A 24394-nucleotide genomic window follows, 5' to 3' on the forward strand; every position below is an offset into this window, starting at 1 on the left:
AGAGCTGCATTGACTATTTTAAATGCCAATCCCATTTTGAGTTGTTTAACCCTGTCTTCTACCCTGAGCCATTTTAGGCTAGCAAAATGTCCAGGAAGAAGGTGGGTCATGGGCCCCAGATTGAGGAGTAGCCCAATCAGTTTGTTTTGGGAGGTTTGGAGCCTGGTTTTCAGGGACACTTTGATGTTTGAATACCAGGAGGTGCTAGCATAGTCAAAGAGGGGCTGAACGAGGGCTCCAGCAAGCGTCCGGAGACAAAAGCAGACATTCTGCACAAAAATCTTGTTCTCTGATTGACTTTTTTGATCACCTTAGTTGCCATACTATCGCCAGACAGGTATTTGTCAAGAACACAGCCCAAATAGGTAATCTCTTCTTTGCTGGAGATTACTGTATTATCGACTGTGACCTTGAAATCATTAACATTTATCTCACGTAGAGAGTGTTTAGACCCAAAAAGAATAGATTCTGTTTTACCAAGTTTGTTATCGGTAAGCCAAGTACGGATTCTGGTGACCTCAGAGCAGAGAGCCACTACTACTACTACTGATACTACTACTACAATTACTACTACTACTGCTATTACTACTACTACTACTATTACTACTACTACTACTATTACTACGACTGCTATTACTACTACTACTACTATTATTACTACTACTGCTATTACTACTACTGCTACTATTATGACTGCTACTACTGTTACTACTACTATTAATACTACTATAGCTACTACCACTATTACTACTGCTACGGCTACTATTACTACTACTACTGCTACTATTAATACTACTACTACTATAGCTACAACCCCTATTACTACTACTACTATAGCTACAACCCCTATTACTACTACTACTACTACTACTACTACTGCTACTACTACTACAATTACTACTACTACTACTGCTATTACTACTACTACTGCTACTACTACTATTACTACTGCTACTATTACTACTACTACTGCTACTATTACTACTATTACTACTGCTACTATTAATACTACTACTACTATAGCTACAACCCCTATTACTACTACTACTACTACTGCTACTACTACTATAGCTACAACCCCTATTACTACTACGACTACTACTGCTACTACTACTATTAATACTACTACTACTACTGCTACTATTACTACTGCTACTATTAATACTACTACTACTATAGCTACAACCCCTATTACTACTACTACTACTACTACTGCTACTACTACTATAGCTACAACCCCTATTACTACTACGACTACTACTGCTACTACTACTATTAATACTATTATAGCTACTATCACTATTACTACTGCTACTACCACTATTACTACTACTACTACTGCTACTACTACTATTAATACTACTATAGCTACTATCACTATTACTACTGCTACTACCACTATTACCACTACTACTGCTACTATTACTACTACTACTACTATAGCTACAACCCCTATTACTACTACTACTACTGCTACTACTACTATTAATACGACTACTACTGCTACTACTAATACTATTAATATGACTACTACTACAATGACTACTACTACTACTATTATTACTACTACTGCTACTACTGCTATTACTACTGCTACTATTACTACGACTACTACTACTACTATTACTACTATTCTACTGTCTTCTTGTCCCCTGAGGGGTTGCCACAGCAACCCAGCCTTCACTTCACCCTGTCCTTTGCATCGTCCTCCCCAACACCAGCCACTCTCATGTCCTCCCTCACTACGTCCATGTCTCTTCTCCTGGGTCGTCCTCTAGTCCTGTCCTTTGCATCGTCCTCCCCAACACCAGCCACTCTCATGTCCTCCCTCACTACGTCCATGTTTCTTCTCCTGGGTCGTCCTCTAGTCCTGTCCTTTGCATCGTCCTCCCAACACCAGCCACTCTCATGTCCTCCCTCACTACGTCCATGTTTCTTCTCCTGGGTCGTCCTCTAGCCCTGTCCTTTGCATCGTCCTCCCCAACACCAGCCACTCTCATGTCCTCCCTCACTACGTCCATGTCTCTTCTCCTGGGTCATCCTCTAGCCCTGTCCTTTGCATCGTCCTCCCCAACACCAGCCACTCTCATGTCCTCCCTCACTACGTCCATGTTTCTTCTCCTGGGTCGTCCTCTAGTCCTGTCCTTTGCATCGTCCTCCCCATCACCAGCCACTCTCATGTCCTCCATCACTACGTCCATGTCTCTTCTCCTGGGTCGTCCTCTAGTCCTGTCCTTTGCATCGTCCTCCCCAACACCAGCCACTCTCATGTCCTTCCTCACTACGTCCATGTTTCTTCTCCTGGGTCGTCCTCTAGTCCTGTCCTTTGCATCGTCCTCCCAACACCAGCCACTCTCACGTCCTCCCTCACTACGTCCATGTTTCTTCTCCTGGGTCGTCCTCTAGCCCTGTCCTTTGCATCGTCCTCCCCAACACCAGCCACTCTCATGTCCTCCCTCACTCCGTCCATGTATCTTCTCCTGGGTCGTCCTCTAGCCCTGTCCTTTGCATCGTCCTCCCCAACACCAGCCACTCTCATGTCCTCCCTCACTACGTCCATGTCTCTTCTCCTGGGTCGTCCTCTAGCCCTGTCCTTTGCATCGTCCTCCCCAACACCAGCCACTTTCATGTCCTCCCTCACTACGTCCATGTCTCTTCTCCTGGGTCGTCCTCTAGCCCTGTCCTTTGCATCGTCCTCCCCAACACCAGCCACTCTCATGTCCTCGCTCACTATGTCCCTGTCTCTCCTCTGGACATGTCCAAACCATCAAAGTCTGGTCTCTCTGACCTTGTCTCCAAAACGTCTAACCTTTACTGTCCCTCTTATTGTCTCATTTCTAATCTTGTCCAACCTGGTCCCTCTCTAGGACTTAAGCTACACATAGCAGAACTTTACATAGACACAAGACATCAATATTTGATTTATGTCATGCTTGGAAGGGGGGACGTTACCTGGAGATGTAGGGGACGTTACCTGGAGGTGTAGGGACGTTACCTGGAGGTGTAGGGGTCGTTACCTGGAGGTGTAGGAGTCGTTACCTGGAGGTGTAGGGGACGTTACCAGGGGGTGTAGGGGACGTTACCTGGAGGTGTAGGGGACGTTACCTGGGGGTGTAGGGGACGTTACCTGGGGGTGTAGGGGACGTTACCTGAAGGTGTAGGGGACGTTACCTGTGGGTGTAGGGGAATTTACCTGAAGGTGTAGGGGACGTTACCTGGGGGTGTAGGGGACGTTACCTGAAGGTGTAGGGACGTTACCTGGGGGTGTAGGGGACGTTACCTGAAGGTGTAGGGGACGTTACCTGAAGGTGTAGGGGACGTTACCTGAAGGTGTAGGGGACGTTACCTGTGGGTGTAGGGGACGTTACCTGAAGGTGTAGGGGACGTTACCTGGGGGTGTAGGGACGTTACCTGGGGGTGTAGGAGATGTTACCTGGAGGTGTAGGGGACGTTACCTGGGGGTGTAGGGGATGTTACCTGGAGGTGCAGGGGACGTTACCTGGGGGTGTAGGGGACGTTACCTGGAGGTGTAGGGGACGTTACCTGGGGGTGTAGGGGACGTTACCTGGGGGTGTAGGAGGCGCCAATGGAAATTGAGGAAAACTCAATCAGTCTGTGGACAGAAAGTGACAAATATACACCAGAACTGCCCGTTGGCGTTGCGCTGGAGGCCAAATGATCCCAAACACATCAAAGTGGGACATGATAGGACAGAGAGCTGCAACGGGACAGTGGCTCGCCCGTCTGCTAGGGGACGGTGGCTGGCCTGTCTGCTCGAGCAGTGGTCCCCAACCACCGGGCCGCGGCCCGGTACCGGTCCGTGAGGCATTTGTTACCGGGCCGCACAGAACGTTCGTATTTTATTTTTTTCATTATCAGTCTGAAGATGTTTTATTTTGAAAAGTGACTTCTGTGCGTCTTGACAGGTCTCGGTCACGTGATCGGTTAGTTTGTGCAGATCGAAGAGTTTGAGCGGTACTTCCCGACCACAAAAGACCGACGGACTGCAAAAGAATGGATCCGCGACCCATTTGTGAACAAACCTGGTGAATCGAGCCTGTCTCTGGAACAGACTGGACGTACGGGACACACGTCGGGTGTCGTTGTCTCCCGTTACCCCTCGATGGGACATCGTCTCCCGTTGCCCCTCCAGGGGACACACCTCGGCTGTCATTGTCTCCCGTTACCCCTCCATGGGACACACCTCGGCTGTCATTCTCTACCATTACCCCTCGATGGGACATTGTCTCCCGTTACCCCTCCATGGGACATTGTCTCCCATTACCCCTCGATGGGACACACCTCGGCTGTCATTGTCTCCCGTTACCCCTCCATGGGACACACCTCGGCTGTCATTCTCTACCATTACCCCTCGATGGGACATTGTCTCCCGTTACCCCTCCATGGGACATTGTCTCCCATTACCCCTCGATGGGACACACCTCGGCTGTCATTGTCTCCCGTTACCCCTCCATGGGACACACCTCGGCTGTCATTCTCTCTCATTACCCCTCGATGGGACATTGTCTCCCGTTACCCCTCGATGGGACATTGTCTCCCGTTGCCCCTCGATGGGACACACCTCGGCTGTCATTGTCTCCCATTACCCCTCCATGGGACACACCTCGGCTGTCATTGTCTCCCGTTACCCCTCCATGGGACACACCTCGGCTGTCATTGTCTCCCTTTACCCCTCCATGGGACACACTTCGGCTGTCGGTGTCTTCCGTTACCCCTCCATGGGACACACGTCGGCTGTCATTGTCTCCCGTTACCCCTCGATGGGACACACCTCGGCTGTCATTGTCTCCCGTTACCCCTCGATGGGACACACCTCGGCTGTCATTGTCCCCTGTTACCCCTCCATGGGACACACCTCGGCTGTCATTGTCTCCCGTTACCCCTCGATGGGACACACCTCGGCTGTCATTGTCTCCCGTGACCCCTCGATGGGACATTGTCCCCCGTTACCCCTCAATGGGACACACCTCGGCTGTCATTGTCTCCCGTTACCCCTCGATGGGACATTGTCTCCCGTTACCCCTCGATGGGACACACGTCGGCTGTCATTGTCTCCCGTTACCCCTCGATGGGACACACCTTGGCTGTCATTGTCTCCCGTTACCCCTCGATGGGACATTGTCTCCCGTTACCCCTCGATGGGACACACCTCGGCTGTCATTGTCTCCCGTTGCCCCTCGATGGGACACACCTCGGCTGTCATTGTCTCCCATTACCCCTCCATGGGACACACCTCGGCTGTCATTGTCTCCCGTTACCCCTCGATGGGAGATTGTCCCCCGTTACCCCTCCATGGGACACACCTCGGCTGTCATTGTCTCCCGTTACCCCTCCATGGGACACACCTCGGCTGTCATTGTCTCCCGTTACCCCTCGATGGGACACACCTCGGCTGTCATTGTCCCCTGTTACCCCTCCATGGGACACACCTCGGCTGTCATTGTCTCCCGTTACCCCTCGATGGGACACACCTCGGCTGTCATTGTCTCCCGTGACCCCTCGATGGGACATTGTCCCCCGTTACCCCTCAATGGGACACACCTCGGCTGTCATTGTCTCCCGTTACCCCTCGATGGGACATTGTCTCCCGTTACCCCTCGATGGGACACACGTCGGCTGTCATTGTCTCCCGTTACCCCTCGATGGGACACACCTTGGCTGTCATTGTCTCCCGTTACCCCTCGATGGGACATTGTCTCCCGTTACCCCTCGATGGGACACACCTCGGCTGTCATTGTCTCCCGTTGCCCCTCGATGGGACACACCTCGGCTGTCATTGTCTCCCATTACCCCTCCATGGGACACACCTCGGCTGTCATTGTCTCCCGTTACCCCTCGATGGGAGATTGTCCCCCGTTACCCCTCCATGGGACACACCTCGGCTGTCATTGTCTCCCGTTACCCCTCCATGGGACACACCTCGGCTGTCATTGTCTCCCGTTACCCCTCCATGGGACACACCTCGGCTGTCATTGTCTCCCGTTACCCCTCGATGGGACATTGTCCCCCGTTACCCCTCCATGGGACCGGCCCCCACTAACTTGATTGATTGTTCACCTTGTTATAAATTATCGGGTATTTCTCCGACGTTTAATGCGCTGATTGTGAGTCGCTATATTTCAAAATAAACTTCATCAGCGCAGTCAATTGAATCAAGTTTTTAATTATAATTATTTATTATTAGAAAGGATTTTTGTTCTAAAATAAATAATTGTGTTTACAGATATGATGGTTATTAATTAAGGAACAAAATGTTGTTTATTGTCTGTTGATATTTCCTTTTGACATTAGACCACTGGGATGATTTATTATTAGACGACGGCAGGACGGCTGCGTCACGAACGATGATCGTTTCTCAATGAAACCGGTCCGTGGCGCAAAAAAGGTTGGGGACCGCTGTGCTGCGGGACCCACCCAGCATTGTTGTAGTTCTATTACACTCACAGTTAGCCCCACCCAGCATAGTTGTAGTTCTATTACACTCACATTTAGCCCCACCCAGCATAGTTGTAGTTCTATTACACTCACATTTAGCCCCACCCAGTATTGTTGTAGTTCTATTACACTCACAGTTAGCCCCACCCAGCATTGTTGTAGTTCTATTACACTCACAGTTAGCCCCACCCAGCATTGTTGTAGTTCTATTACACTCACAGTTAGCCCCACCCAGTATTGTTGTAGTTCTATTACACTCACAGTTAGCCCCACCCAGCATTGTTGTAGTTCTATTACACTCACAGTTAGCCCCACCCAGCATTGTTGTAGTTCTATTACACTCACAGTTAGCCCCACCCAGCATAGTTGTAGTTCTATTACACTCACATTTAGCCCCACCCAGCATAGTTGTAGTTCTATTACACTCACAGTTAGCCCCACCCAGCATTGTTGTAGTTCTATTACACTCACAGTTAGCCCCACCCAGCATAGTTGTAGTTCTATTACACTCACATTTAGCCCCACCCAGCATAGTTGTAGTTCTATTACACTCACAGTTAGCCCCACCCAGCATTGTTGTAGTTCTATTACACTCACAGTTAGCCCCACCCAGCATTGTTGTAGTTCTATTACACTCACAGTTAGCCCCACCCAGCATAGTTGTAGTTCTATTACACTCACAGTTAGCCCCACCCAGCATTGTTGTAGTTCTATTACACTCACAGTTAGCCCCACCCAGCATAGTTGTAGTTCTATTACACTCACAGTTAGCCCCACCCAGCATTGTTGTAGTTCTATTACACTCACAGTTAGCCCCACCCTGCATTGTTGTAGTTCTATTACACTCACATTTAGCCCCACCCAGTATTGTTGTAGTTCTATTACACTCACAGTTAGCCCCACCCAGCATTGTTGTAGTTCTATTACACTCACAGTTAGCCCCACCCAGCATTGTTGTAGTTCTATTACACTCACAGTTAGCCCCACCCAGTATTGTTGTAGTTCTATTACACTCACAGTTAGCCCCACCCAGCATTGTTGTAGTTCTATTACACTCACAGTTAGCCCCACCCAGCATTGTTGTAGTTCTATTACACTCACAGTTAGCCCCACCCAGCATTGTTGTAGTTCTATTACACTCACAGTTAGCCCCACCCAGCATTGTTGTAGTTCTATTACACTCACAGTTAGCCCCACCCAGCATTGTTGTAGTTCTATTACACTCACATTTAGCCCCACCCAGCATAGTTGTAGTTCTATTACACTCACATTTAGCCCCACCCAGCATAGTTGTAGTTCTATTACACTCACAGTTAGCCCCACCCAGCATTGTTGTAGTTCTATTACACTCACAGTTAGCCCCACCCAGCATTGTTGTAGTTCTATTACACTCACATTTAGCCCCACCCAGCATAGTTGTAGTTCTATTACACTCACATTTAGCCCCACCCAGCATAGTTGTAGTTCTATTACACTCACAGTTAGCCCCACCCAGCATTGTTGTAGTTCTATTACACTCACAGTTAGCCCCACCCAGCATAGTTGTAGTTCTATTACACTCACATTTAGCCCCACCCAGCATAGTTGTAGTTCTATTACACTCACATTTAGCCCCACCCAGTATTGTTGTAGTTCTATTACACTCACAGTTAGCCCCACCCAGCATTGTTGTAGTTCTATTACACTCACAGTTAGCCCCACCCAGCATTGTTGTAGTTCTATTACACTCACAGTTAGCCCCACCCAGTATTGTTGTAGTTCTATTACACTCACAGTTAGCCCCACCCAGCATTGTTGTAGTTCTATTACACTCACAGTTAGCCCCACCCAGCATTGTTGTAGTTCTATTACACTCACAGTTAGCCCCACCCAGCATAGTTGTAGTTCTATTACACTCACATTTAGCCCCACCCAGCATAGTTGTAGTTCTATTACACTCACAGTTAGCCCCACCCAGCATTGTTGTAGTTCTATTACACTCACAGTTAGCCCCACCCAGCATAGTTGTAGTTCTATTACACTCACATTTAGCCCCACCCAGCATAGTTGTAGTTCTATTACACTCACAGTTAGCCCCACCCAGCATTGTTGTAGTTCTATTACACTCACAGTTAGCCCCACCCAGCATTGTTGTAGTTCTATTACACTCACAGTTAGCCCCACCCAGCATAGTTGTAGTTCTATTACACTCACAGTTAGCCCCACCCAGCATTGTTGTAGTTCTATTACACTCACAGTTAGCCCCACCCAGCATAGTTGTAGTTCTATTACACTCACAGTTAGCCCCACCCAGCATTGTTGTAGTTCTATTACACTCACAGTTAGCCCCACCCTGCATTGTTGTAGTTCTATTACACTCACATTTAGCCCCACCCAGTATTGTTGTAGTTCTATTACACTCACAGTTAGCCCCACCCAGCATTGTTGTAGTTCTATTACACTCACAGTTAGCCCCACCCAGCATTGTTGTAGTTCTATTACACTCACAGTTAGCCCCACCCAGTATTGTTGTAGTTCTATTACACTCACAGTTAGCCCCACCCAGCATTGTTGTAGTTCTATTACACTCACAGTTAGCCCCACCCAGCATTGTTGTAGTTCTATTACACTCACAGTTAGCCCCACCCAGCATTGTTGTAGTTCTATTACACTCACAGTTAGCCCCACCCAGCATTGTTGTAGTTCTATTACACTCACAGTTAGCCCCACCCAGCATTGTTGTAGTTCTATTACACTCACATTTAGCCCCACCCAGCATAGTTGTAGTTCTATTACACTCACATTTAGCCCCACCCAGCATAGTTGTAGTTCTATTACACTCACAGTTAGCCCCACCCAGCATTGTTGTAGTTCTATTACACTCACAGTTAGCCCCACCCAGCATAGTTGTAGTTCTATTACACTCACATTTAGCCCCACCCAGCATAGTTGTAGTTCTATTACACTCACAGTTAGCCCCACCCAGCATTGTTGTAGTTCTATTACACTCACAGTTAGCCCCACCCAGCATTGTTGTAGTTCTATTACACTCACAGTTAGCCCCACCCAGCATAGTTGTAGTTCTATTACACTCACAGTTAGCCCCACCCAGCATTGTTGTAGTTCTATTACACTCACAGTTAGCCCCACCCAGCATAGTTGTAGTTCTATTACACTCACAGTTAGCCCCACCCAGCATTGTTGTAGTTCTATTACACTCACAGTTAGCCCCACCCTGCATTGTTGTAGTTCTATTACACTCACATTTAGCCCCACCCAGTATTGTTGTAGTTCTATTACACTCACAGTTAGCCCCACCCAGCATTGTTGTAGTTCTATTACACTCACAGTTAGCCCCACCCAGCATTGTTGTAGTTCTATTACACTCACAGTTAGCCCCACCCAGTATTGTTGTAGTTCTATTACACTCACAGTTAGCCCCACCCAGCATTGTTGTAGTTCTATTACACTCACAGTTAGCCCCACCCAGCATTGTTGTAGTTCTATTACACTCACAGTTAGCCCCACCCAGCATTGTTGTAGTTCTATTACACTCACAGTTAGCCCCACCCAGCATTGTTGTAGTTCTATTACACTCACAGTTAGTTTAAATAAACAGAATGTGTGCGTTGAATTTCTTTTAAAAACTGTAATTATGAGCAGCAGAGTGGGAGAACCCCCAGAAGAAGGGTTAAGGGTTAACATTTTCAGAAACATGTATCCATGTTTAGGATGCTCAAAAGGAGTAGGATGAAGTGTGAACTTATAAAATCACCAACAGATCATCTGACAACTGTCATATAACGTATTTGCCCACCATAATAAACAGCTCCATGAACGCAACCTCTCAGGGTTAAGGGTTAGGAAAGAACTTCACCAAAAGGGGTTGGGGTTAGGGGTTAAGGGTTAGGGTTAGGAAAGAACTTCACCAAAAGGGGTTGGGGTTAGGGGTTAAGGGTTATGGTTAGGAAAGAACTTCAACAAAGGGGTTGTGGTTAGGGGTTAAGGGTTAGGAAAGAACTTCAACAAAGGGGTTGGGGTTAGGGGTTAAGGGTTAGGAAAGAACTTCACCAAAAGGGGTTAGGGTTAGTAGTTAAGGGTTAGGGTTAGGAAAGAACTTCACCAAAAGGGGTTAGGGTTAAGGGTTAGGGTTAGGGTTGGGAAAGAACTTCAACAAAGGGGTTGGGGTTAGGGGTTAAGGGTTAGAGTAGGGTTAGGGTTAGGAAATAACTTCAACAAAGGGGTTGGGGTTAGGGGTTAAGGGTTAGGGTTAGGAAAGAACTTCACCAAAAGGGGTTAGGGTTAGTAGTTAAGGGTTAGGGTTAGGAAAGAACTTCACCAAAAGGGGTTAGGGTTAAGGGTTAGGGTTAGGGTTGGGAAAGAACTTCAACAAAGGGGTTGGGGTTAGGGGTTAAGGGTTAGAGTAGGGTTAGGGTTAGGAAATAACTTCAACAAAGGGGTTGGGGTTAGGGTTAGGGTTAGGAAAGAACTTCACCAAAAGGGGTTAGGGTTAGGGGTTAAGGGTTAGGGTTAGGGTTAGGAAAGGACTTCACCAAAAGGGGTTAGGGTTAAGGGTTAGGGTTGGGAAAGAACTTCAACAAAGGGGTTGGGGTTAGGGGTTAAGGGTTAGAGTAGGGTTAGGGTTAGGAAAGAACTTCAACAAAGGGGTTGGGGTTAGGGTTAAGGTTAGGGTTAGGGTTAGGAAATAACTTCAACAAAGGGGTTGGGGTTAGGGTTAAGGGTTAGGGTTAGGAAATAACTTCAACAAAGGGGTTGGGGTTAGGGGTTAAGGGTTAGAGTAGGGTTAGGGTTAGGGTTAGGGTTAGGAAATAACTTCAACAAAGGGGTTAGGGTTAAGGGTTAGGGTTAGGGTTAGGGTTGGGAAAGAACTTCAACAAAGGGGTTGGGGTTAGGGGTTAAGGGTTAGAGTAGGGTTAGGGTTAGGGTTAGGAAATAACTTCAACAAAGGGGTTGGGGTTAGGAAATAACTTCAACAAAGGGGTTGGGGTTAGGGTTAAGGGTTAGGGTTAGGGTTAGGAAATAACTTCAACAAAGGGGTTGGGGTTAGGGGTTAAGGGTTAGAGTAGGGTTAGGGTTAGGGTTAGGAAATAACTTCAACAAAGGGGTTAGGGTTAGGAAATAACTTCAACAAAGGGGTTGGGGTTAGGGGTTAAGGGTTAGAGTAGTACTAGTAGTATCACTACCACGCATCCTACAGCTGCAGATGCTAGCGTGGCTGTGTAATGTCATCCATGTGGCTACGAGGTCAGTCGGGGGGCGGGTCATCTACGAGGTCAGTCGGGGGGCGGGTCATCTACGAGGTCAGTCGGGGGGGCGGGTCATCTACGAGGTCAGTCGGGGGGCGGGTCATCTACGAGGTCAGTCGGGGGGCGGGTCATCTACGAGTTCAGTCGGGGGGCGGGTCATCTACGAGGTCAGTCGGGGGGCGGGTCATCTACGAGGTCAGTCGGGGGGGCGGATCGCAGTGGAATTGTGACCTCAGACGGATCCTGAAAGGTTTTATGGATTTGCGATACGATGGTATCATGTTACGTTTGAACAGACTGCACAGGAGCACGTTGAATGCCTGAGCTAATGTGCCCCCCCCAGCCATGCACACACTGTCACCCCCCTCCCCGTCTGTCTTGATTGGTTTCATGGTGAAACCCACTCAACATTTCTGTTCATCCTTCTCACTGTTGTTTTCCATTCCTGAGTTTCCTTGTTGCCTCTGTTCACCTGTTTATTTTTGTCCATTCATAAAAAGAAGCCATTATTTCTCCCCCCCAGGCAAGAGACGACGATGGCCTCGGTGGGAAATTACCCCAGCACGGCTTTACTCAGGACACGGCCAGGCTTGTCTTCAAGACAAACAGCGATGTGCTTGTAAGGACCAAAACCACGTAACACCGTTAGCGTTAGCGTTAGCGTTGAGCTGTCATTGTTTCTGTGCTCGATGTCTTTCTGCTCCGACGTGTCAATGCGCTGCTTCACATTTGGACAAATGTAAAACCCAAAATGCAGAGACTGTCCACCGGCGGTACTTTGGTTGCATACATTTCAGTTTTTCATAACTTTTTTCATGCATAATCTGTTGCTTTGCATGGATGTAAGGGTTCGATTGCATCATTCATACTTTGGTGAAAGAAAGCAAAGGATTTTGGAACTCTATAAAAGTTAGTATAAAAACAGGCCCAACATTTCCATCTCTTTCAATCCAATCTAACTCCAGATACCAAAGATGCTCTGGAGCCTGCAGCTCTGCCACCCATTGATGGCCGCAGGTTTTTAGTCCTGTTTAAATAAACCAGCGGAGACGTATTTGGGTCCAGATCAACAGCAGCACTTCAGTGCTTCATTCCTGGCCTCCACAGAATTTAAGGAAATGTGTTTTTGAAGTTTTTGATGCTGCTGAACAAAACATATCGTTTTTGTCATAACTTCCTTGAGGGAGGAGAAAAAGGGGCAATATTTATAATCAATGCATCAGCAATAATTCCCAGCAATCTAATTCTCAGCAATAATACCATTTATTTGTTCCTTGTTTTGCTTTAAACAGCATGTTAAATGTAAAGTGAATCAGACGGCCTCATGACAGCAGAGATATTCGGTCCCTCAGAGGTTCAATCTGCTGCAGCGGCATTCAAACCCGATCCAGCAGCTCTGTCTCATCATTCCTGCACCTGGGGCTGTTTAATTCGCTGAGTGTGTGTGTGTGTGTGTGTGAGAGAGAGAGAGCTATGAAGTAGAGTGTAATTGAGGTCCACCTGGCCAAGTGAGAATGGACTTTGTCATTTGTCACATTTATAAGGAGCGATGGTGATGGCTGACTGTGATTGGACAGGCCTCACAGGAAGTGAGGTTCTGTTATGTAAAGGTTCTTCTCATCATGCTCCAGTGCAGTCAGAACATATGACGCAGGTATGTTTCCATTTTAGTAAGACAGTAAATTACAACCTCCATGACGGATAGTTCCATGAATGAGGTCAGTGTAAACTGATATTTTGGCTAATCATAGCATAGCAACATTTAGCAGCTTGTCTGTTAAATGCTGCCAAAGCTGAATTCTTTTTCCAGTGGACCACCTGGTCCACCATTATGATGCAGCAATCTAGTCCTTGGTCTGAGTCCACAATGCAACCATCCCAGTCTTTCGGTTTCCTTCCTTCACATCCCTGATGCATTTGAAATGTCAAGGGAACAGAGTCTGCTGCAGATTATTTGGAGACTACTTAAACAAAAATTAAAGGACTAAAACATCAGTTGACGTTTCATTTTTAAGCACCTGCTCCGTTTAAATTGAGCTAAGCTTTAGGTTTTGCCCTTTGTGAGTCTTTTGAGAAGCCTCTTGGGAAAACATCTTGAACTCTCCAGCTGCTCCACCCTCATTACCTGATCCTCTTCCTTCTCCTCCTCCTCATTCTTGACAGCCTTTTGGTTTATGACCTACTCCTCTAGCTGCCTAACACTCTTTACCCAATCTATGACCTACTCCTCTAGCTGCCTAACACTCTTTACCCAATCTATGACCTACTCCTCTAGCTGTCTAACACTCTTTACCCAATCTATGACCTACTCCTCTAACTGTCTAACACTCTTTACCCAATCTATGACCTACTCCTCTAGCTGTCTAACACTCTTTACCCAATCTATGACCTACTCCTCTAACTGTCTAACACTCTTTACCCAATCTATGACCTACTCCTCTAGCTGTCTAACACTCTTTACCCAATCTATGACCTACTCCTCTAGCTGTCTAACACTCTTTACCCAATCTATGACCTACTCCTCTAGCTGTCTAACACTCTTTACCCAATCTATGACCTACTCCTCTAGCTGTCTAACACTCTTTACCCAATCTATGACCTACTCCTCTAGCTGTCTAACACTCTTTACCCAATCTATGACCTACTCCTCTAACTGTCTAACACTCTTTACCCAATCTATGACCTACTCCTCTAGCTGTCTAACACTCTTTACCCAATCTATGACCTACTCCTCTAGCTGTCTAACACTCTTTACCCAATCTATGACCTACTCCTCTAGCTGTCTAACACTCTTTACCCAATCTATGACCTACTCCTCTAGCTGTCTAACACTCTTTACCCAATCTATGACCTACTCCTCTAACTGTCTAACACTCTTTACCCAATCTATGACCTACTCCTCTAACTGTCTAACACTCTTTACCCAATCTATGACCTACTCCTCTAACTGTCTAACACTCTTTACCCAATTTATGACCTACTCCTCTAGCTGTCTAACACTCTTTACCCAATCTATGACCTACTCCTCTAGCTGTCTAACACTCTTTACCCAATCTATGACCTACTCCTCTAGCTGTCTAACACTCTTTACCCAATCTATGACCTACTCCTCTAGCTGTCTAACACTCTTTACCCAATCTATGACCTACTCCTCTAACTGTCTAACACTCTTTACCCAATCTATGACCTACTCCTCTAACTGTCTAACACTCTTTACCCAATCTATGACCTACTCCTCTAACTGTCTAACACTCTTTACCCAATTTATGACCTACTCCTCTAGCTGTCTAACACTCTTTACCCAATCTATGACCTACTCCTCTAACTGTCTAACACTCTTTACCCAATCTATGACCTACTCCTCTAGCTGTCTAACACTCTTTACCCAATCTATGACCTACTCCTCTAACTGTCTAACAATCTTTACCCAATTTATGATCTACTCCTCTAGCTGTCTAACACTCTTTACCCAATCTATGACCTACTCCTCTAACTGTCTAACACTCTTTACCCAATCTATGACCTACTCCTCTAGCTGTCTAACACTCTTTACCCAATCTATGACCTACTCCTCTAACTGTCTAACACTCTTTACCCAATCTATGACCTACTCCTCTAACTGTCTAACACTCTTTACCCAATCTATGACCTACTCCTCTAGCTGTCTAACACTCTTTACCCAATCTATGACCTACTCCTCTAGCTGTCTAACACTCTTTACCCAATCTATGACCTACTCCTCTAGCTGTCTAACACTCTTTACCCAATCTATGACCTACTCCTGTAGCTGTCTAACACTCTTTACCCAATCTATGACCTACTCCTCTAGCTGTCTAACACTCTTTACCCAATCTATGACCTACTCCTCTAACTGTCTAACACTCTTTACCCAATCTATGACCTACTCCTCTAACTGTCTAACACTCTTTACCCAATCTATGACCTACTCCTCTAGCTTTCTAACACTCTTTACCCAATCTATGACCTACTCCTCTAACTGTCTAACACTCTTTACCCAATCTATGACCTACTCCTCTAGCTGTCTAACACTCTTTACCCAATCTATGACCTACTCCTCTAGCTTTCTAACACTCTTTACCCAATCTATGACCTACTCCTCTAACTGTCTAACACTCTTTACCCAATCTATGACCTACTCCTCTAACTGTCTAACACTCTTTACCCAATCTATGACCTACCGTATTTTCACACCCATAGGACGCACCTAAAAGTCTTAGATTTTTTTCAAAATGTGCAGCGCGTCCATTGGTCCGCGCGGCCTATTTGTTGTTGTAAGGCGGACTCAGTCAGGCGCCTGGCGGAGTGATACGCGACGCGCTCCACCACAGTAAACTATTATGGCGTGTTGACGGAAGTGGCTGCCGGTCCCGCAGCAGAATACGGGAATAGAGCAGCGGAGAGAGAATCCAGCATTAATGAATCAATGGAGGAAGAGGAGGAAGCAAGAAGACGACTTGCAGCAACTCAGCCCCTGAGATCTGCGACTCCGTGCGGGCCGATCTCACCGATACGGTCTAGACCGGAGTGAAGCAAGCTAACGCGCTAACGGGCTAACTAGCAAGCTAGCTTAACATCGTCATCCCCGGTGGATTAACCAAAGAACTCCAGCCGTTCAACGTTAAACTGTGGGCTGCGTGGGAGCGCTGGACGACAGAAGGAGAACACAGTTCCACTCAGAGTGGAAGGCAGTGCAGCGCCACAGTTTGACTGGATTGTAGCTGCTTCGGCTAACTGTCTGCTAGCATTGTTGTTCGCATCATTTCCGAGGCGCCGACGCCGCCGCACGGAAAGTGACTGGCAATGAAGAAAGAGGCCGGCATGTTTGACGGAGATCTAGCGCAGCTGTTCACTACAGAAACGGAGGATGAGGACTTTGATGGGTTTGATTAATGACTCTGTTTTGCTCCGGCTCTATTTCTTAAAACGCGCACCAGTATGCTTGTTTGATTGATGACGATTAAAGATGTGAGTACCAAGCTCAGTTTTGCTCCTGCTTTATTTTGCGCACCTATCATGCCGGCGCCTTTTGATCCGCGCGCCCTTTGTATGTTTGAAATACCGAAAAATCAGCTGTTAATGAGACTGCGCCGAATCACCAGGTGCGCCATAAGGTCGTGAAAATACGGTACTCCTCTAACTGTCTAACACTCTTTACCCAATCTATGACCTACTCCTCTAACTGTCTAACACTCTTTACCTAATTTATGACCTACTCCTCTAGCTGTCTAACACTCTTTACCCAATCCATGACCTACTCCTCTAGCTGTCTAACACTCTTTACCCAATCTATGACCTACTCCTCTAGCTGTCTAACACTCTTTACCCAATCTATGACCTACTCCTCTAGCTGTCTAACACTCTTTACCCAATCTATGACCTACTCCTCTAGCTGTCTAACACTCTTTACCCAATATATGACCTACTCCTCTAGCTGTCTAACACTCTTTACCCAATCTATGACCTACTCCTCTAGCTGTCTAACACTCTTTACCCAATCTATGACCTACTCCTCTAGCTGTCTAACACTCTTTACCCAATCTATGACCTACTCCTCTAACTGTCTAACACTCTTTACCCAATCTATGACCTACTCCTCTAACTGTCTAACACTCTTTAACCAAGATATGACCTACTCCTCTAGCTGTCTAACACTCTTTACCCAATCTATGACCTACTCCTCTAGCTGTCTAACACTCTTTACCCAATCTATGACCTACTCCTCTAACTGTCTAACACTCTTTACCCAATCTATGACCTACTCCTCTAACTGTCTAACACTCTTTACCCAATCTATGACCTACTCCTCTAACTGTCTAACACTCTTTACCCAATTTATGACCTACTCCTCTAGCTGTCTAACACTCTTTACCCAATCTATGACCTACTCCTCTAGCTGTCTAACACTCTTTACCCAATCTATGACCTACTCCTCTAACTGTCTAACACTCTTTACCCAATCTATGACCTACTCCTCTAACTGTCTAACACTCTTTACCCAATCTATGACCTACTCCTCTAACTGTCTAACACTCTTTACCCAATCTATGACCTACTCCTCTAACTGTCTAACACTCTTTACCCAATTTATGACCTACTCCTCTAGCTGTCTAACACTCTTTACCCAATCTATGACCTACTCCTCTAACTGTCTAACACTCTTTACCCAATCTATAACCTACTCCTCTAGCTGTCTAACACTCTTTACCCAATCTATGACCTACTCCTCTAGCTGTCTAACACTCTTTACCCAATCTATGACCTACTCCTCTAGCTGTCTAACACTCTTTACCCAATCTATGACCTACTCCTCTAACTGTCTAACACTCTACCCAATTTATGACCTACTCCTCTAGCTGTCTAACACTCTTTGCCCAATATATGACCTACTCCTCTAGCTGTCTAACACTCTTTACCCAATCTATGACCTACTCCTCTAGCTGTCTAACACTCTTTACCCAATCTATGACCTACTCCTCTAGCTGTCTAACACTCTTTACCCAATCTATGACCTACTCCTCTAACTGTCTAACACTCTTTACCCAATCTATGACCTACTCCTCTAACTGTCTAACACTCTTTAACCAATCTATGACCTACTCCTCTAGCTGTCTAACACTCTTTACCCAATCTATGACCTACTCCCCTAGCTGTCTAACACTCTTTACCCAATCTATGACCTACTCCTGTAGCTGTCTAACACTCTTTACCCAATCTATGACCTACTCCTCTAGCTGTCTAACACTCTTTACCCAATCTATGACCTACTCCTCTAGCTGTCTAACACTCTTTAACCAATCTATGACCTACTCCTCTAGCTGTCTAACACTCTTTAACCAATCTATGACCTACTCCTCTAGCTGTCTAACACTCTTTAACCAATCCCCAAAGTAACCCTTAAGAGGAGCCTCACCGAACATATGACTGTAAACTAATGATATAGTAGACCAGTCATCACTGGGTCATCACTGGGTCATTACTGGGTCATTACTGGGTCATCACTGGGTCATTACTGGGTCATCACTGGGTCATTACTGGGTCATCCCTGGGTCATTACTGGGTCATTACTGGGTCATCACTGGGTCATCACTGGGTCATTACTGGGTCATTACTGGGTCATCACTGGGTCATTACTGGGTCATCACTGGGTCATCACTGGGTCATTACTGGGTCATTACTGGGTCATCACTGGGTCATTACTGGGTCATCACTGGGTCATTACTGGGTCATCACTGGGTCATTACTGGGTCATCCCTGGGTCATTACTGGGTCATTACTGGGTCATCACTGGGTCATTACTGGGTCATTACTGGGTCATTACTGGGTCATCACAAGGTCATCGCTAGGTCAGAAGGTCAGAGGGTGAGAGGAGGTGGAAAATGATGTCTTCTGAGGTGATTGCATTTGCTAGTTTGGAATCACAATAATTGTTGTAATTCAATGGTTAAGCAGCAAAACGGGACTTGCTTGTCGGCCTCGGTGGGACTAAATGACCATAATTACATTGAGCTGCAAACATCTGTGTACAGAGTGGTGGGAGCGCAAAGAGAGAAAAGGCACAACTACATTAGCGTAATGTGCAGTGAGAGTTCCCTCACCGTGCAGAAAGCCGTTAAGTGCTCTCCTTCCGCTTTTCTGAGTCAAGAAAAATATGTATTATTATTATAACATTATCCAGCTTGTGAGAGCACCTTTTTGACTTTCACACAGATCGTTGAATTAAGACTAAGCGGACAGTTTAGTCATTAGAACTATGAATACAAACGCAGAACTACAGCAAAGCTTCTGAAAGGTTCTACACGTGCAGCAGATTAATGTTCTACACGTGCAGCAGATTAATGTTCTACACGTGCAGCAGATTAATGTTCTACACGTGCAGCAGATTAATGTTCTACACGTGCAGCAGATTAATGTTCTACACGTGCAGCAGATTAATGTTCTACACGTGCAGCAGATTAATGTTCTACACGTGCAGCAGATTAATGTTCTACACGTGCAGCAGATTAATGTTCTACACGTGCAACAGATTAATGTTCTACACGTGCAGCAGATTAATGTTCTACACGTGCAGCAGATTAATGTTCTACACGTGCAGCAGATTAATGTTCTACACGTGCAGCAGATTAATGTTCTACACGTGCAGCAGATTAATGTTCTACACGTGCAACAGATTAATGTTCTACACGTGCAGCAGATTAATGTTCTACACGTGCAGCAGATTAATGTTCTACACGTGCAGCAGATTAATGTTCTACACGTGCAGCAGATTAATGTTCTACACGTGCAACAGATTAATGTTCTACACGTGCAGCAGATTAATGTTCTACACGTGCAACAGATTAATGTTCTACACGTGCAGCAGATTAATGTTCTACACGTGCAGCAGATTAATGTTCTACACGTGCAACAGATTAATGTTCTACACGTGCAGCAGATTAATGTTCTACACGTGCAACAGATTAATGTTCTACACGTGCAGCAGATTAATGTTCTACACGTGCAGCAGATTAATGTTCTACACGTGCAGCAGATTAATGTTCTACACGTGCAGCAGATTAATGTTCTACACGTGCAGCAGATTAATGTTCTACACGTGCAGCAGATTAATGTTCTACACGTGCAGCAGATTAATGTTCTACACGTGCAGCAGATTAATGTTCTACACGTGCAGCAGATTAATGTTCTACACGTGCAACAGATTAATGTTCTACACGTGCAGCAGATTAATGTTCTACACGTGCAGCAGATTAATGTTCTACACGTGCAGCAGATTAATGTTCTACACGTGCAGCAGATTAATGTTCTACACGTGCAGCAGCTGCAGGACATCCTCAGAGACATTCTCTTGGAATCATGACCAGTTTTACTGCCCACCTGCGTCTCACTTCAGCTGCAGGACGAATGCTGCTTTGTCGTGTCAAAAGGAGTTGATCTACTTCCTGCTTTGCATCCTTCAACGTATTAACTGATTAACATTCAGCTCCGTGGCTGAAGGGTCTGTGTGATGGATGGATGTCGTTGAGGAGTCTGACAACTAATTAATGCCTTAATTATCCTCAGCGAGGACCTGCCACTCCTCCTGCAGATGATGGAGTGAGCTGTGTGTGACCTAGCGAGCAGCGCCGTGTTCAGGGCTCGCTAGGCCACACCCCTCCTGCAGTACTCTTCATTAGAGTACTGCAGGAGGGGTGTGGCTTAACATGAAGAAAACTGCCTCTTGGTCGCGTTGAAGCAGCCAAAGTGTTCCACAGTGTATCGATAAATAAAATAAAGAGCGATCTCTGGGCGGCACAGGCAGAAAGCCGTTTAATTATATCGTGAAAGAAAAGTCCGCCTCCCATTCCGCATGAAAGTGATATGTTTTTGTCTTCTTACTCGGCTCCGCAACCGCACTCATTTTTGATGGTCATAAACTTTCTAGTTTTAAAGAAAAAAGCGAGGGCTTAAAATCGGAGATAAGTCGCGGACTAACTTGTTAGTTTTGCTGCACTTAGCGCCTTTTTGCGCATGTGCGGTGACCGAAAGGGCAGAAAAATTAAGTTGTCATCTGACTGGCTGCCCAGCATGTCAATCAAAAAATATGTCATGCGATCGACCTACATTACCTTCGCGATCGACGTATTGCGCAACCCTGGTGTACAAGTTCTCCTATTTTGAGAGCGTACATGACAGAATTGGAAACTGCTGCAACATCACCTCGTTTAAAGCTGTCAAAATACTGCAACTCTGAACCTTTACGTGCAATTCAACGTTCAGAAAGAGAATGAGAGTCTCTTTTAGGTCGTAGAGTAGTATTCACACTGACTTAATGATCATCTCTGTGTTCTTCTTGGTGCATCAGCCTCTTCAGGATCTGTGTTTATGAAACTGCAAAGATCTTTATTGCTAACCGAAGGTGAAAATGGGTATACGTGTAGACACAATCACGTACCTACGCACATAAATCAAACACATCCAAATTTAAGAAGTTAAATGTCCGCTTTTGACAGAGCTCATAAAATAATCTTTTGACTGGGTTTATCTCCAGATGTTCATCATACTAGGGTTCTTCAGAGAACATCATGCAGTGTGTGCTGACAGCTGCTGATGAACCGTGTACGCTCTGTGTTTTTGTTGCAGGTGTGTGACTGGTGCAAACACATTCGCCACACTAAGGAGTACTTGGACTTTGGAACTGGAGAACGGAGGCTGCAGTTCTGCAGTTCCAAATGTCTGAACCAATACAAGATGGACATTTTCTACAAGGAAACCCAGGCTGCACTGTGCAACGCCGGACATGGGGCTAGTGCGGAGAGTCAGCTGGACTGCAGTGGAGGGGTACAGTTACTCACTCCTGAAACTTGGGGGGCACCATTAACGGACCTCCGGCATAAAGCGCCCTCACCAGGGGGGCCGTCCACCATCTCTGCCACCTCACCCTCAGACATGGCTGCTGTCCGCTCACCATCCTCCTCATCTTTAGCTAATATCCCCGCACCCAGACCCCATGACAGTCCCTCACTCCCCACTCAACCGTTTCCCACGTTGCACCCACCTGTTGGAGTTCCTTCTGATAGCCCCCCAATGGTGATGACACACCGGGGACCCATGCCTCTGCCTCTGTTCATGGAGCATCAAATGATGCAGCAAATGCGCCCCCCATTTCTTCGCCCCTCTTCCCACTCTGCAGGAACCAATAGCCCTCTATCAAACCCTATTATCCCTGGTATTGGTCCACCACCTCTCCCAAGGACCCTTGGTCCGACATCAAGTCCCATGCACAGGCCGCTCCTGTCTCCACATATGCATCCTTCATCTAATCCTAATACTGGCATGTTGCCCCCCTACCCAGGTCTTCCTTTACCGGGACTACCCCCCTTTCCTCCAATCAACATGATGCCCAATGGACGCATTCCTCTCCCACCAATGATGAACTTTGGCATGCCATCCCTGGCCCCATTAGTACCCCCACCAACTCTTTTAGTCCCTTACCCTGTAATTGTACCTCTACCAGTCCCAATCCCTATTCCAATCCCTATTCCCATCAGCCCCAAATTGTCTAAGGACCAACCTGAGAGAAGTGGATCTGTCCGGAGTGCACAGGAGTTATCTGAAGCATCAGCTTCTGGGCCAGATGCTTCGGGTTTGTCTGGAGGGGACAGAGGTGAGCAGAAAGTAGAGACTGTTGATACAGACTGTCCCTCACCTCTACACTCAGAGACAAGCAGGGTGGCATCGGTGGACTTGACAGTGAAAGCAGAGGACAATTTGTGTCTCACCAGTGGCCCTAGATTGATGGATGGAGTGATTGATCTAACTGTGGGCCAGAGGTCATGCCAACAGCAAGTAATACAGAAGATGCAGCCTGGGGTCAAGATCAAGGTGGATGTAGATGCTGAAACAAGGTCTCCACCAGCTGCTGGGCTTGGAAGAGAAGGGACGGGTTGTCCAAATAGGGGAGGAGAGGTCGTCTCACCGTGTCTCCTCAGTGCCACAGAGCTGGAAGGGTCCACACTCACATACATATCAGGATTATCAGGCCCGCCCTCCAGCAACAAGCTAAACCCCTGTATTTCAAAAATGACCCCTCCACCCTTGTCCAACATGGCAGGGGCACAGCACCAAACCTTACCCCAGTTCCAAAATAGTCCTGCTGCCCCATGTAATGTCATAGTCAATGGTACAGGTTGGCATTCACTTCCTGCTCCTGCCTTTGAGCCTTGCCCTGACCGAAAAGCAGACCATGTCTCAGGAGAAGGAAAAGCAGAGCCAGCCAATGGGGAACTAGAGCACGAAGCACTAAAAGAGAACAACTACTCAGTAGGGGACTGGGAGCTGGGGAAACGTGGCCCACTGCCAAATGAGATGGAAGATGCACTGGAGGGTAAGCCAGACCCTGACTCCAACTTGGAGGAGGGTGAGCATGCATGTTCTTTGCCACTACTGTCCACCGTCGGCTGTGTGGTTATCCAGCCTGTGCCAAAGCCTGGTGTTGACAAGACGGCCATATTGTCCTGCTCCATCAGTGCCCCTGTATCTACAGCTGGGAGCCCCGAACTGGAGCCGCCACTGAAGAGGAGGTGTCTGCGAATTCGCAATCAAAACAAATGAGGTGGGCATTGGCATTTTATATGTTTCAGGTGTATCTCAATTACCTATAAATTAGCAGAATTCATCTCCTGTTCTTATTATTTACATTTTATCTGTTTTTTGAAATGGAACAAACAATTCTAGCAAGTATGGACAGTGACTACAAGTATATTCGTCTTCCTGTATTCCTCCCCCAGGCCAAAAGCATGTACTGTACGGGAACTAGAAAGCCCCAATTGCCCCTTGGTGTGAATATGAGCATGATTTAAAACCCAGAGTGACAGATGAGGTGAGACAGGAAGCTCCTCTGAATGTGATGTTTGCAGATGACATTGTGATCTGCAGGTAGAGGAGAATCTAGAGAAGTGGAGGTCTGCTCTAGAAAAGAGAGGGATGAAGGTGAGCAGGAGTAAAACAGAGTACATGTGTGTACATGAGAAGGTCCCAGGGGGGACAGTGAAGCTACAAGGAATAGACGTAAAGAAGGGAGAGGACTTCAGGTACCTCGGGTAACAGAGCAGAGTGATGGAGAGAATGTGGAAAGGAGGTGAAGAATCGTGTGCAGGCAGGCTGGAACGGGGGGAGGAAAGTATCAGGTGTGCTCT

General features: G+C 46.6%; 1 protein-coding gene across 1 annotated transcript in view; it reads left to right on the forward strand.

Annotated features, from left to right (window-relative positions):
- The window catches only part of sobpa (sine oculis binding protein homolog (Drosophila) a), a 65112-nt gene extending 41302 nt beyond the window's left edge, over positions 1-23810 (forward strand). The window contains 2 exon segments of the mRNA XM_068752352.1: positions 12226-12321; positions 21840-23810. Coding sequence (XP_068608453.1) covers positions 12226-12321; positions 21840-23810 — 2067 coding nt within the window.
- Positions 23811-24394: the final 584 nt, after the last annotated feature.

The sequence above is a fragment of the Brachionichthys hirsutus genome, chromosome 18, assembly GCF_040956055.1.
Source record: "Brachionichthys hirsutus isolate HB-005 chromosome 18, CSIRO-AGI_Bhir_v1, whole genome shotgun sequence".
Taxonomy (NCBI): domain Eukaryota; kingdom Metazoa; phylum Chordata; class Actinopteri; order Lophiiformes; family Brachionichthyidae; genus Brachionichthys; species Brachionichthys hirsutus.